Genomic DNA, 16,568 nt, shown 5'->3' with positions numbered 1-16,568 from the left:
CCCTTGATCTTGGAAAAATATCACATGGTATCAGAGCCATTGAGGCTTCATTGATTGGTTTTGGGAGACATCTTGGAAGACTTCTAATTTTGGATTTGAGGTACTGTGCGTTTTGGAAGCATCTTAGAGCGTTTTCGAGCTCACCATTGCATTTGGGAGGCCGTTTCCATAAAAATCGAGTATAAACTCGTCCATATTTGGCGAAAGTTGAATTTTGGGTGTTAGAGGAATTTTTTACCCAATTCAGGTAGTACAGTACGGATTTTCAAAAAAAAAAAAAATTTAAAATTTAATTTCATCTATTTAAAAATTCGTAGATTTAAAAAAAAAAAAAAAATTGAAAAAGTTAAAAAGAAAAAATTACTGTATATTCGGGGGGGGGGGTTACCATGACCCCACCCCTTGTGATTCATACCCTGCACAGCCTGCAGGGATCGTGCTGCCAACGAAGTTCGTTTTTTCTGTCGGCCTCGTAGTCTCCACTGCCCTTGGTGCCTCTTGCTGACGTCACTTGCTAGCTCTGGCCACGCGACCTCCGGCACCAGCTCCGCCGACGGTAGCTTCCTCCCTGCTTCGCTGCCAGTGATCACCTTCCCGGAGGTCCCGCAGCCACTGCCGACCTTGCAACAACCTCCCGCCGGCCTCGAAGCAACCTCTCGTCGGCCTCGCAGCGAGCTCCGACCAGCTTCTCGGCGACCTCGTGCCTGCTTCTCGGCTCCGGTGCCTTCGCTGCCAACTCTTTCGACCTCCGGCGGGACCCACGTGGCAGGTGGCCACTGGCCCGTGGGCTAAACACCTCAGCACCCATGCCATCTAGACCGTACAGTACGACCTATACAGTAACCCTGCCATGTCAGTTGTTCGTACAGCTAGGGAGAAGGGAGCAACGACCATATTGATGGGCATACGGCCGTCAAATTTAACATAGTGAAGTGCTGACGTTAGCTTGCGTCAACATCTTTTTGAAAATTTTAGATCTCTCACCATTGAGCAGTTTGATTTTTTGGGTCAACTTTGAAGGCCCATATCTTGCTCATTTTTGCTCCTTTTTGGGTGCAATTTTTTTTGATTTGGGCTAATTTTTCATGCTCTCCGCAGTGGTGTTGTTATTTTCTGATTTTGGTGAACTAATTTTTCAGAATTTTCAGATTCTCTTAGCTGTACCTGTCCAATCCTCAATTTTGCAACTCCAAAGGCTTCGTTTGGGCTCATACGACCTCCTTTTCAGGTGCTGTTTTTTTTGAAAGTGCATATTTTTTTGTCTACTTTCATAATTTGTCATCAGTTTGCAAAGATTGTGAGTGGATGTTGTACTTTGAAAAATTAGTCTTTTTGGCTTACTTGGTACTTGTAATTTGCTTGGATCTTAGTTTAGATCTCTTGCATTATCAGTTTGAGTCTCCTTTGGGCTCTTTGAGGCAGTTGTAAAGTTGAAATCATCATTTGGAGGGGGGTTCTTTGATTGAGTGAATTTGGGGGGGTGTCTTGTGTGATTGTGCCTCTCTTTCCTTTTGCTCTTTCATTTTTGTTGCTATGAGTCCTCATAAATTTCCACCTTTCACTCCACATAAGTATGTATCTTGGAAAATAAAAGCATGCATCAAACTAATGGAAAAATGACTCACGCATTACATAGATGGAACAATAGCAGCACTAGCAGATCCTAAGGCTGATCCTAATGCTCAATTAGAATGGCTCACTAAAAATTGCATGGCTCTTGGAACTTTGCGTAAGTATGTATCAGATGACCTCATTTTTCACGTTTAGAAGTGTTCTACAATCAAAGAGGCTTGGGATATCTTTCAGAAATTGTATGGTCAAATTGATGAAATCAGAGGCTACAAGATTGACAATGAGCTCACCAACTTAGATCCCAAGATTTTTGATACAATCCAAGATTATGTCACCAAGTCAAATGAGCTAAGAGCAAAGCTTAAGGATTGTGGAATTGACAAAAAAGATGCTCAATTGATATTCAACTTGTTGGACAAGCTTTCACCTAAATATGCAGCATTTGTTTCTTTCTTCCAAACCCATCGCTTGACAGTGGGGAGTTCCTACACTATGCCTTCATTTGATGCTTTCACAGAAATGTTGATGTTGGAACAATCTAAGTTGTTGAACATGGGGATTCTCAAGTCTGCAAAGTCCAAGACTTTGGTGGCTAATCAAGGGAGTCAAGGCAAAGATTCCAATAAGAAGAAGAAGCAATCTAAGTCAAAGCCACAACAGGAAAAAGGACAATCATCCTCTCCATCACAAGGCGATTTTTCATCCTCTTCCAAGAAGGGGAATCCACATAAGAAGGAAAAACCAACTTGTGCTTATTGCAAGAAGTATGGTCATGATGAGCATCGATGCCACACCAAGCAAGTTGATGAGTTGACAAATCTTCTTAAGAAAAACAACATCAATTTGCCATCTGCCTACAACAAGAAGGAATCATCTCCTTCCACTTCCTCACAGCCTAAGGGAAAAGGGCAAGCATTTGTGGCTACAACAGGTTCTTCACAGCAGCAGTGGATACTTGACTCGGGTGCCTCTTATCACATGGGTTCTACAAAGGAGCAATTTTCTTCATTGGAGCCATCAAAGGTACCTCACATTTACATAGGTGATGATACACAAGTTGAGGTTGAAGGGAAAGGTTCGGTTGCCATGGATGATGGAACATTTGAGAATGTTCTTTATGTTCCTAACTTGTCTACCAATTTTCTCTTTATCTACCAAATCACTCACTATGGGAATGGGAAAAAGGTTGAGTTTACAGCTGATTCAGTTGTGGTAAAAGAACTAGATAATGATGCCTTGGTAGCAGTGGGACAAGTCAATGACAATTCAAGGCTTTATTCATTCTCCCACTTTGTACCAAGTTCTCCTTCTATGGCCTTGCTTACTCATTCAAATTCAGAAAGTAAGCTATGGCATGAGCGGCTTGGTCACCTCAACTACCGCTATCTTCAGCATCTTAGCATTAAAGACATGGTCACATGCCTACCTCAAATCAGTTTTTTAGAGGGTGTATGTTCAGGATGTTCCATGGTCAAGCATCCCGAGGAGAAGTTTGATAAGGGGAAAGCTTGAAGAGCTTTGAAAGTTCTTCAACTTGTTCACAGCGATGTAGTAGGTCCATTTCCATCACCTTCATTTAGTAGGGCCTGCTATGTCCTCACCTTCATTGATGACTACTCCCGCTTCACTTGGATCTATTTTCTTGTTCATAAGAGTGAAGTGTTTGACAGATTACTAGACTTCAAGGCTCATGTGGAGAAGCAATCAGGGAAAGTGGTCAAGATCCTTCGCATAGATAATGGAAGGGAATATGTGAACAAAAGACTTGAGGATTTTTGTACATTTGAGGGGATTGATCTTCAACATTCAGTTGCCTACACTCCACAATAGAATGTAATGGTAGAACGTAAGAATAGAACTCTCAAGGAAATGGCTAGTTGTATGATACATGCACGTTCTCTTGGTCCCGCCTTTTGGGCGGAGGCTATCAGTTGAGCTACACACATCCAAAATTGGGTTCCTCACAAAGCTTTGATGGGTATTACTCCTTTTGAGGCTTGGGTTGATGGGAAACCGATTGTGAGACATTTCAGAGTCTTTGGGTGTCCAGCATGGGCTCGCATTCCTCTGCAGAAACGAAAGGCATTGGAACCTCAGAGTAGGCCTTGTATTTTTGTTGGATATCCTGAGGGTGTTAAGGCATATCGATTGATGGATCCAGAGACACATGAGGTGTTTATTGAGAGGAGTGTTCATTTTGAGGAAAGCTCTCCTAGCTTAGCCTCACTTCCTCCTATACCTTCCTCCATTTTGGATAGTGATAAGAGTGATTCAGATGATGAGACTCCTTCAACTCCGACTCGCAGGGTTACACCTCTGCAGGGTCCACTAGCAGTTGAGGAGCCTCGTCCTCCACCTCCACCTAGACCTCGTTGGGCTCGACAGACACTTGAATCAGCGGGTTCTCTTGTTGCGGAGCCTTCAGATACACGGAGGAATCAATCACAGCATCAGGACCTTCCACATGCTTACATTGCTACCGCTTCCGATCCATAGACATTCCAAGAAGCATCAAGGGTTCCCGAGTGGGACCAAGCTATGGAGGAAGAGTATAGTTCCTTGATGAGGAACAACACTTGGGAGTTAGTCCCTCTCCCTAAGGGGAGAAAGATGGTTTGATGTAAGTGGATCTATCGAACCAAGTTTGCAGCGGATGGTAGTGTGGATAAGTATAAGGCTCGACTTGTTGCGAAAGGTTTCTCTCAAGTTCTAGGTGTTGACTATACTGAGACCTTTGCACCCATAGCCAAGATGAACTCCATTCGCTTGACACTTGCGATTGCTACAGCTCATGGTTGGGGTATTGTTGTGACGTTTTCACACATCGCCCCATTGCAAATGGGGACCCTTGCTTTTTTTCTTTTTAGGGTTTGTTTTCTAGGTCTTTTAGGGTTTTGTTAGTTAGCCTTTGCATTTTGAGTGCTGTCGGGAAGATCAATAGGATAGCAGGTTCTGTTGGAGTAAAGTCTTGATCCTGAAATTTGGCTAAGTCTGGAATGTCCTGATCTTGAATTTGACTAAGTCTGGAAACTGAAAAACCTCAAAAGAACTAGATTTTGCAATATAACTCCTGGAGGTCTGAAACCACTCTCAAACATCCTGAAAGTATATATGGAATATAACTTAAAGTATAAGAAAGAAGAAACATAGAAGGAAATGTCACTTATACTTAAATGTTATATTCCATTAAAATTGTCTTGATAGAGAGTTCGAAAAGTCAAATTTCGCTCCTGTCCTTCTCCAAGGGTCCAGAGCGAAAAGCGCTCCTGTCCCTCTCCAAGGGTCCAAGGCGAATCGCTCATGTCCCTCACCAAGGGTCCAGAGCGAAAAAGCTTAGTGGAGTCATTCCTGACCTTGTTTGGACAAATTGAGACATCAAAGGCATGATGGAGGACAAAATGAACGTGATAGAGCATCCAGACTTGATCAAAAACGATGAAATGATGAAGTTTTTGCCTAGAAGGTCAAATTCGCTCCTGTCCCTCACTGAAGGACCAGAGCGATTTTCTTTATATGCACAATTTTAGACCTTTTTTGGACATTAACTTTTATTCATAGCATGAAGTAAGATGATATCTTCCTTAGCCAAGACTTTTTTTGATGAAAATTGTAACGATTTGGCCTAGAGAGCAAAAATCGCTCCTATCCCTCACTGAAGGACTGGAGCTTGAAATCCAAAATTGCCTTGTCCTTGAAAGATTTGAACGATTTCGCGAATTGAGAAGATCAAAGGAGATACATTTTATCAGTTGAATATAACTTGAAAGCGCAATCATGAGGAAAATTGACCCTAGAAGCAAAATCGCTCCTGTCCCTCTGCCAGGGACCAGGGCGAATTTAAGTGATAGCTCCCGTCCCTCTCTTAGGGACCAGAGCGATTTTCCCTATAAGACAGGTTTTGGGCGAAGATCAAGTAAGTGTTAAGTTTGAGGCAAGCAAAGGAGGCGTAACGAGTCCGTTGAAGATAATTTGAAGATTGCAAAAACGCCAAGTGAAGCCCATATTGTCCTAGGCGCTCCTGTCCCTCTCCCAGGGACCAGAGCGATATGGTTAGTGTCCCTTATTTCTCCCATGCTTAGGCGCCAATATTTTCGAATTACATTAAAATGCCAAATTCGATAAAAATGTGAAAGATTTAATTAAATTGGTATTTAAAAATAGCGCATGGACATTCAATAATTAATTTAAAGCCTTTAAAAAATCGAAGTTTTTAATTACAAAGGCATTTAATTAATTATTATTAAATTAAATTTTAAAAAAGGGGGAGCGCTTGGGGTATTATTTTGCAAGGTCGGCCCCCTCTTTTATTAAATTTTATTTGTTTTTTGGGCCTATTTTCCAAGTCGGCCTAGGGGCAATTATCAAGATGAGCGCCTATATAAGAGGGGTGTGTTGAGCATGTTAATCCATCTTTCAATCATTTGTCCAAGTGCGATTTTGAAGGAGCAATAAAGGAGTGCAAAATCTGGCCTAAGGAGGAGCGAATTTAGTTGAAGACTAAAGATGGAGCGAATTTTCCTCAAAGCGTTGAAGGCTAGAAGTGGTGAAGTTGATAGAAGAAGCACATTTTGAAGACTTTGATCCACATTTTGCCTAGCAAACTTGCTTAATTTTGCATCTTTTCTTAGAGTTAATTCCCAAGTGGAGGTATGGCGAGATTCTCCTAGTCTCAATTTTGAATTTTGAATTTTCAATCTCAAGTGGCTTAGTAAATTTAGGAAATGATAATTCAAAGATTTATCATGAGGTTTCCTAATTTAAAACTTAAATCCTCTTTCTAGTCTATATTTCCACGTTGCAAAATATATTACTAATTTTGAAATGTTGTGTAGGTATCAAGATGGCGACTCCAAGCTCGAAGGATCTGCAAGTCGGAAGGTTCTCCTCAAGGAAAATCAAGCCAGATCAAGGACGGTCTCCTCAAGGAAAATCAAGCAAGGACAAGGGCGACCTCCTCCAGCCTAGCATCGACAAGGACGACCTTCTTTGGACTAACGTCATCAAGGACGACCTCTTCCAATCTAGCATTCCAAGGCGAGGTACATCATCATCCTGCAAGTCAAGGACACAAGAAGTCAGAGAAAAGGGTTTGTTGAAGAAGCAGATAATTTCAGAAGAATTAATTAAAGCTAGCTTCTCAACAACACCAAGTTGAATATTTACCAAGTTACAAGTGTCAGACGAGGTGGCATCCTAGTCATCACTTCTCCAGTCAGTGTGGTCCACCTCAGCATGTCCAGATTCAATGTACCTAACTCATGGAAGGTGGCACAAACTCCGATGTACCTACCCCAGCTATCCATTGGTTGAATTTTCTAGAGAGGACATGTGTCCTAGCAATACAATTTTATCATTGGTCAAGCATTAAATGTTATGTAATGGTTGTAACAAACCCTAATTAGGGTTTTCATTGTAAAATCTTGGCCATTGATCTCGAATTGATCTAAGCCATCGAATTGTATTGAGGGCACTATATAAACCCCGACTCTTCATTTTGTAAAGGCAGTTAGAGATAGTATGTAAATAGTTGAAGCAGTTAGAAGATAGAAAGTAGTTAGAAGGTGATTAGAATAGCAATTAGAGTAGAGTAGAGAGAGAAGGCAAAGATTGTTGCCAAGAGGTTGTTGTAAAAGACTTGTAACTTCATTGAAGAAATGGTGAAATTTATGGGTCAATTCGACAATTTGCATGGTCTTTATACTTCTCATATTTGATTTCATGTTATTAGATGAGTGGAAGAAATATGCTTGATTGATGGTGAAATTTGCATATCCATACTACTAGCAGTTTGTTGATTGCAGACTTGCCTTGTGTAGTCAACTGGAATCGTTCAGCTTAAGCTTAACTTCAATTGTCGCTTCTTCATTGATATGCATCAACCTGATGGTGTCTATGCCTGCAGTGATGATTTGAACATCATAAAGCTTCCCTTCGAAGATCGCACTAGCCTTGTGGAGATGGTCCTGCGATGTCAAAACAAGACCTAGTTAGAGTTTCATCAAAGATCAATCATTGCTCCTACATTCTTAGTATTAGGATTAGATCCTCTCTTCGCCCTTATCTTTTTTCCTTTTTTCAAATCTAAGCCAGTGAAAATCCTGTGTCCAGCAATATTCAAAGCAAATCAGAAGTTCGGGCATCAAATGTAAGTCCCCTTGTGATTCCAGCAAATCACATCATACCACAAAGAGCTTATCCACACGTAGAGACCCTACATACAAGAACCTTGAAGTCATCCTGATTGATCCTTTTTCGCGATATCTTCAGCAATCAGAGGCTTTACTCAAGAGAGGATAAGGTACCTTTAGGTATTTTATTCTGTGTTTGATAGTGTACAAAATACACGTCAACAGGTATCCATCAGATGGATGTAAAGAGTGCTTTTCTTCATGGGGATCTTGATGAGGAGATATATATGGAGCAGCCACAGGGTTTCATCCAGGATTCTTCATTGGTTTGCCGACTGAGGAAATCTCTCTATGGCCTTAAGCAGGCCCCTAGGGCTTGGTATGCCAAGATGGATTCCTTCCTTCTCTCAGCAGTGTTCACTAGGTGTCATTCCGATCCGAATGTCTACATTTTGCAACAGGATGACTCACATTTGATACTTGTGCTCTATGTTGATGATTTGATCATTACAGGGAGCACCTCATCCATCATTAGTAGTGTCAAATCTTCCTTGCATGACATATTAGCTATGACTGACTTGGGTCTTTTGCACTACTTTCTCGGGATAGAGATTTCACAGTCACCTTCTGGGATTACACTTTCGCAGCCCAAGTATGCTCTTGATGTACTTGCATGCTTTCATATGGCTGATTGTAAGCCTTCATCGACTCCCTTTCTTTCAGGAGTCAAGCTTGAGGCTAAGTGCTCTTCTCCACCAGTTGATGGGGTGAAAGGCAATTTGTATTTGTATTTAACCTTTTCTTTTGTGCCTTTCACCCCATCTCAAGCAAATATAAATTGTTTTCTTTTATTTACCCTTTTTTTTGGGTAAACATTTATATAAATACTCCATTTGATATGTAAAGGTGAAATTAAAATGAGGGTATGTTAGTTGAATAACTACCCAAAACTACCATATATTTTGAAATCTAGGAGTGATTTGGCATAGTGGACATTCCTTCATTTGACTGATTAAAGTCAAATTGCTTTCTTTTATTTACCCTTTTTTTTGGTTAAAAATTTATATAACAAGGACATGCTTGCATCTATTGGAAAATTGGTTAATTTTGGAATATTTTATGTTATACATCTTATTCATATCATGTTTGCTTTAACATTTGTTCAAGTGTCACCATCTCTCTGGCAAAATATTGTATCCAGAAAGTTGTAATCAGGAAAGTTACATAATGAAATATTTCCAGCTTGAATTGACAAATAAAGCATAACTGGGGATGCTAGTATGTGTGTATATTTTTTATATGATGCTCATTTAGTTGTTAGATGTGGTATCATTAAAAGTTAATAAGGTCAAAGTTTTTTCTAAGTAGGTTTTGTAAACAAAGATTAAGGAAATAATAATGAGATTTTCAATATAAGGACCTAATATCCAAATTATGAGTGTAATGTCCCCTACCAAAATTTACCTAATTTAGCCTTGAGACAACAATTCTAACTTAAAATGAGAATTGCAATAAATATAATTTTATCAAAACTGAAGATATTTAATTATTTAAAATTCTAAGACTAGTTTGATAAATAGAACTTATCTCGATAGCTTTCTCTGATTCGACAATGGGAGATATGTCATGACTGATAGAATCAATGATGACTACAGATCTGAAAGTGCTGCTCCCTATTTGGAAATGATTCCTCCCTTCTCAAAGTCTGCTTATTATCAATATTTTTTATACTCTACTTCAACTTCACTTGTTCATATCTTTTCATGCTTCTATCTCCTTCTCAAAATCTGCTTTACATCTTAAATCTAAATGATCTACACTTGTATGCCTTCTTGAATCTTGCACTTTTAATGAGTGTTACGCATATAACTTCTTCTATGGATGTTAATTACTACTTTCGTCCACATATATGATGTAATACCCATCATTCCCGATCTGTTTGGGTATTTCATTTATCTCTTTGCACGTTCACACAAATTACAGTTTTTCCATATTTTTCCTCTTCACCATGATTCGCAATCTCTATTTCTTGATCATACTCATTTCTTATTGATGTATCTTCTTGTGTATATATTTCTTCTTAAGAATGGTATCTTCTTATGTCACTTACTCTCCTTCGTTTTTCATACATCACAATCTTATTCCAAATATATACCTTGATGTCTCATCATGGACAGAGGTGACTTTAAAGAGAGGCATTCTTTCCTTTTGCGCTATCATTTAGTAAACCTTTTTCTGACATAATCGCAGATATGAAGCATTTTAGTTAAATTAGCTTCCTTTGATTGCTGTGCTTTTCAATAATTTGTTTTCCTTAAAGCATGATCATTGACTTGCTCTAAACAATAAAAACCATTTCCTCTTATCGTAGTTGTTGGCTAAGGTTACATTGTTAGAAAGGAAGTTTTGGCCTTTGGCATTGCCATGGCCGTTTGGGCTCTGCAGTGCGAGTTCATCAGCTTCTGTTCTTCAACGGTATTTTATCCATACAACATTCTGCAATTCAAAATATGTGGCCCGATATATGTTGGCTACATTTTATATAATTCATTCCTTCCTCCTTATTTGGTATGCTCACACAGAACCTCCCGGTCTGGACTGATAAAAAACCATAAAATGAATCTCCCCTCCCTGAGAGGATGGATTTGTCCCTCATTAAATATCTTACCAGATTGAAGAGTGGTATCGATTCAATGTCGAAAGACATGTCTCTTCATTATTCACCGGTTCATACTAATAATTATTAATAACCCTTAATCACTGCCACTCTAATTGCATCTTAATGGTCTTTAATTCTGATCACATCCTTAACAAGGGTAATTGTGGTTCTTTGTTAATTTCTCCATATAGAAATACTTACTTCACCATAATTTAGTATCTTACTTCAATGATTATGAATGACTATTATATTATTCACCTGGCTTGACACTATGTTCAATAGTTGACTACTTGTTGAATTAGTGGCGGCTCCAGGACAAAAATCTGAATGAAGACGTTTCCTTTATTTTTTAATCATCACTGTTTGCATTACAGATTACAGCATGGATTATAGTTTAATGTGATTTTTATATGAGCATTTCTTTGTGTATTACAAGGAATCTTATTGATTTGGTTGAATTGATGGGGACATCACAATGAGATTATCAAATTACTTTTATTTAATGAAATGGAATTATTTTTGTGCTTGGTAATCAATTCACTTCTTGGTATCTTCTTTTGTTGGTATAAATTTTCTTTTTCTATACGTAGAATAAAACGTTTGAAGTCATTTGATAAATATTAAGGGGTTTCCATCTTTAAACGTGGTTTATTGATTGTCTTCTTTTGGCATATACGTATTGGTTTTGCTTACTAAGATTGGTGGTATATGTGGAGGTACCAGTTAAGTACAAGTGTAATTGTCATATTGTTTTATTGTGTGTGCAAGTATCTTATGGGAGAATCAATAACACACCTGAACCCATGCTGATTCCAGGAAAATGGCCCTTGGAAAACCCCAAATAAATTCTCACCATCTAAGGTTGGTCTAGGTAGATTCAATCACAGGTCCTAAGTAGATGCAGGCTAATATCATACTTTCCACCTTAACATATCTCTTGAAAGCCCCAAACAAATTCTAGGCTCCACCTAAGTTGGGTCTAGGTGGATTCAATCTTCTGGCTTCTAGGAGACGCACCATAATTCCACACTTGACGTATGTAAATAGTAGGCATATGGCTCCATGTGTGTCACAATAGATATTTAAAGTGTTGTGATGCAAGACATAAAATGTCAGATAACTTGGAAGAGCTGCCTGTCCTAGATAATAAATAGTCCATTGACCTTGACTTGACATAAGAAATGGTTAAACTGTTTATGGCTTATTATTGATTGATTAAGAATTGATGGTGCAGGTAATGTAGTGGAATGCAGACATGTTCATACAACCTATATATACTAAGGATAATGTTGCTTAATAAATTGAGTCCACTAGGAGAGTTAAAGTTTCTTATCATTGAGACTCATGTAATATTTTGTATTTATGCTGAAGCATAAACGAAATATTTAACATATCTGATCCACATCTACTACTTTGGCTTTTTGTACAAAATGTCAAAGCTCATTTTCATCAAAGGAGAAAATCCACCATAATATTTTATTTATTTATTTTATTATTTGTGTTATTATACATTAATGTCTTGAGAACAATTTCTGGTTTGTTGTTGCCCATTTCCTTTTTTGAGAAATAGGATAGTTTTAGTGTGGCTAGAAGGAATTCAAAAATGATTTTTGGTGTTTTAGGCCTTGCTGAAAGCTGGATATACTCTTGACCAGCCTGCTTTTTATACTGTTTGTCAGGTATGGAATCTATTTTTGGGACTTTTCATTGATAAAAATGATAGCATAGTGCATCAGCATGTCAATTCAACATCAATCTATGGATAGATATGTGTTGTGGCTTTTTTTTAGAGTTTTACTTGAACATAAGCATTTATATATCTTTGTCTATTTGAATCTTAATTTTGATAGGGAATTTTGGTTAATTGTGGGATCCTGCATGCAATAAATAGCCAATGTCTTGATAGGACCTTTAAAAAATGAAGGGAATGGATGGGCAGCCTGTCTATACTCCAGCAAATTACAAAATGATATCAAATATCTGAAATCTACATATTTTTAAGAAGGGGTTATTCAGTGGTTCCATTAGATAATGGGCGAACCAAAAACTGTTAAGGAATTCATATAAGAAACAATTAAAATGTGCAATTTAATCGCAATGAACTTTACTAGGATCTGAGACATGTTGATGACAAGAGTGAAGTCAGGATAGAAGTGATCAATGTTTGAGCTGATTGCATGTAACTTAACAATCAGCATTCAATACATTATTCAAGATAAATAACAGGAACTCCAAACTGAATAAGCAATTTTACCACAGTAAAATAATATCAAAATTTGAAACGAATATCCTACAGTATTTCTTCTTATGCCTTTATTGTATGACAAACCTTTGTTGATCTTAGTTATGCAAACTCTGGTCAATAATTAATTAAAAAACTTAGCAACTTCAGGCCCTGAAAATGTGATGAAAATAACAACAATTGAAATCATCATATCATAAGTAATTACCTAACGAAGTCTTCAAACTCTAAACTATGATTCTTGGAAGCAACTAAACCCCCTTTAAACCATGTTAGCATTTTAATTTGCACCTTTCAGTGCAACAAAAAACAGAATAGATTTGAAGTGGAACCAGACATTGAATTACCAGAGGAAGCTCCCTATAAGATACAAAGTATTCTATTATGAACAATATGTACTTGCTATTTGCAATTTCTATAGTGGTTTTTTAGGGTGCTACATCTTCATGCTGAATAAAATTAACGATTTCTTTTTAGATTCTCATGGAGCAAAAGATTGAGATGCTCTTCAACTCAAGACAAATGATTTTGTATACAAGTCTATCTATTGCAATCTAACACAACTAAAGGATGCTTATGGTTCAATTAAATGTAGAGATTAAAAACCATAAGTGAAACAAAATTGGGTTGAAGACACACAAACGTCAAGCATGGAAGCATTACACACAAAGTTGCAATACTTTTTTTGATCATAACTGTAACACAAAATTTACAATAATTATCAAATTGTACTCAACACAAAACAATTGAACATTGAAACCTCTAACTCACTGAACAACAATTTGAACTTTTAGGCTTGAAAACACTATCCCCAATCTAAGTACAAATGACACTTATTTATATTGTTTACAAAGAATTGTATGAAAATAAATGAAGAAAATTAATTGAATGTTTAGTTTTAACTCGGTTGTGTGAATGCAAGCTTTATTACACATCTTTTCTCATCCACGTAAGTAAAATCTAGTCCATAAAATCTCTAATTATAATGATGGCTTCCATTGATATATAGGCATGCTGAACCCACCCTTCTACTTCCAAATTGGCCTACCCAACTTGAAACAACACCACCCTCACATTTTTAATATTCTAAGCACATAAAATAGATGCCTTATTCCAACCCATGCTCTCAAGCGATGGTTGGGCACCCGGAGTCATGTGTGGAACTAAAAGTGAGTCTAATGTGGATTTATTTTTACAAATACGAGGCTCAATGCTCACACTCGCACTAATACTACTTGTAGATGCAAGAAATGGGGCCAAGGATTTTAAGAAGCCTCTCCACCAATGGCTGCCATTTCTTCCATTTGCTTCCATTTTAATTATTTTTTCTCTTCAAATTCCTCTAATTGAGCTTGCACTTCACGTATAGCCTCAGGGGGTGCTAGTTTGCATGGTTTGGCATCATGGCATTCTATTTGTGCAATGTGATATTTCAACCGGTTAATACCTTCCCCATTATATATTGTTTTGCATTGAATACATGTTACTTCTCCTTTATTTGAACCGGGGATGCCATGTTTCCAAGCCTTATCCTTTCTAACTGGGGCTGCCTTTGGGGCACCACTTCTACTACCAGAAGGTTGAGACATTATGCTGCAATATATTATAAATGAAAAAAATCAGCATAATGTCTCTTATTCTAAATAAATTAAAACTTAAAAATAAATAATAGAAAGAAAAAACAAAACTAGGGTTTCAACTTTCATATTTTTTCCATCAATATGAAATAAAATAAAAACAGAACAAATGTACAAAAAAATGGAAATATGAAAGTAAGAAAAAAGAGTACCTCTTTAAATTTGCTAGAAACCTCTTTCAAATCCTTCGTTAACACCTTTAAATGCTTGGATGCAAGCTACAAACTTGCAAAAACAATCAACAATTGCAATCTCCTCTTCAATCTATCTGTTGGTCTGGTCTTCAGTGCCTCTAGTTTTTTGCTCAAAACCCTGTTTTTACCTACTCCTTGTGTTTGCAAACAAGAAAAATGACTTTTTAGGGTGAGTCAAAATATATTTACCTTTTGTTTCACTTAAAACAAAGACATTAAGTTTTTTTTTGCATTTTCTATGTTGTTTGGGTAGCAGAGTCCAAGGCTTGGGACTCAGCGAGTCTGCGTAGACCTAGCCAGACTTGGCCGAGTCCGAGTTCGGGGTCCTCTGGCCTTGGCAGAGGCGACCCGCCTTAGAACTCGCCGAGTCTTGGCAAGACTCTGCGAGTCTTGTAACTATGGATCTAAGTTCTGATATCATTATAATGTCTCCAATTGGGCAGCCCTAGGAAATAGATGAAATCTCAAGCAATATGCAAGCCAAAATGATAAACAAATACCAATGCCCAATTTTAGATGCCAAAATATGACTAAAATTAATGATGATCAACAAAATATGATGATTGCAAACCCTTGTCGACGAAATGTGTAATTAGGACACCATATCTCGTTTTGGTATTTATCATCCTTTTCAAGGTATTGTTAGGTTTGGAGTGTTTTTTCAAGGGTTTCTAGCAAAGTTTCAGTGCAAGGATTTAGTTTTTTTCATTTTTTCATTAGTAAAATCTCTAGTACCAGATTTAGCTCCTAGAGCCCAAGTGTTGGTCTGGGTTTGACCCCAGGTTTGAATTGGCTTTGGCAGATTCAAACAAAATTGCCTTTTATAATTCAGGTTGGAAATTTATTTGTCTTTCTTGCTTCCATTAGTGCCTCCATGTCGTGCTTGCCTCTATCGTCAACGAAGCTTTCCCTTCCAATGTAATTGCCTTTGTATCTTGTTAAACATAATTTATACATATATGTTAAACTATAGACATTTATGATAGTGGTTTACCACTTGTAATTTCGACATATCTATTTATAATTGCGGTTTTCGCTTATAATTTCGGTTTATAAGGTATGTGCTAAAATGTAATATTTTAAAATACTTAAAATTTACCTTAGTTTAAACTTATATTATGATATATCTATTCTTTATATTAATATATTAATTATATTTTAAATTAAATTTTTAAAAATATTTTATTATCAGTATTAAGTGCATTTTTCATTTATTATTTTATATTTATTTTATTATTTCAATATATTAACATTATTTTTCTACTCATTTTAAAATTTTAAACTTATATATTATTATATAAGTATCCGAATCTGTATTTGTATGCGTACCCATACCCAAATCGGCAGCTTAGAGTAAAACCCAAGGTTTTCAGCTATAATTGGTAAGTGATCAAAACCCAAGAAGAAAGAAAGAAAAACTTTTAACATCCACGAGGCTAAACATTAAATAGCCTATGGGATAGTTAGCCTTGCCATCTTCATCTTGTGCAATTCAATCCTTTTCTACACAAGATGATGATGAGCTCCCCCAATTTCTCAACAACCCCCTCACTATATCAAGAAACAACTATTGAGATATTATCATAATTGCTCGTGATGTCTTTGTAAGCATTACACTCCAAAATGAAGTGCCTTTCAGATTCGACTTCCTTGGAAGTACAAAAAATACACACCCTTTCTTCCCAAGTTTCTTTTGGCCTTTTCCACTGCCCACTTTCACATTGGAGTTGATGTGAGTTAGTTCTTAATTAAGGAATCAAATTTTTGGCTCTCCACGGAATACAAACCTTTATGTATGGTTTTTGAAAAAATCACATGGGGGATCGAAAGCCTCTTTGAAGTCAACAAAACAACAAAAGGCTTGCTTCCCTTTCTTCCAAACTTTTTCAATTAAGTGCCTCAAAGTGATGTCATGGTCAATCGTAGAGTGGTTAGGGCCGAAACCTGCTTGCCCTTTTGCACACTTATCTTAGTCTTTTGCCCATTTGTTAATTCTATTTTCTATCGTATTACCAAATAACTTTTCAAACAATGGGTTTATCATTTTGGTTCTATAGTTGGAAGGATTATTGATGTCACCACTCTGTAATGTCCCCTCCTTATTCCTCTCAGATATTTGGTGGAGGTTGACCTACT

At 37.3% G+C, this 16,568-nt stretch overlaps 1 protein-coding gene across 1 annotated transcript in view; it reads left to right on the top strand.

The window, feature by feature from the left end:
* LOC131079996 (uncharacterized) overlaps positions 1–16,568 on the top strand; it is a 228,909-nt gene that overhangs the window by 165,930 nt on the left and 46,411 nt on the right. The window contains exon 7 of the mRNA XM_058018045.1: positions 11,982–12,038. Within this exon, the coding sequence (XP_057874028.1) occupies positions 11,982–12,038 (57 nt within the window). The remainder of the gene's footprint in view (positions 1–11,981; positions 12,039–16,568) is intronic.

Source organism: Cryptomeria japonica, chromosome 3, assembly GCF_030272615.1.
Source record: "Cryptomeria japonica chromosome 3, Sugi_1.0, whole genome shotgun sequence".
Taxonomy (NCBI): Eukaryota; Viridiplantae; Streptophyta; class Pinopsida; order Cupressales; family Cupressaceae; genus Cryptomeria; species Cryptomeria japonica.
The sequence above is the reverse complement of the archived record's forward strand: the minus strand, read 5'-3'. Positions and strand labels throughout refer to the sequence as shown.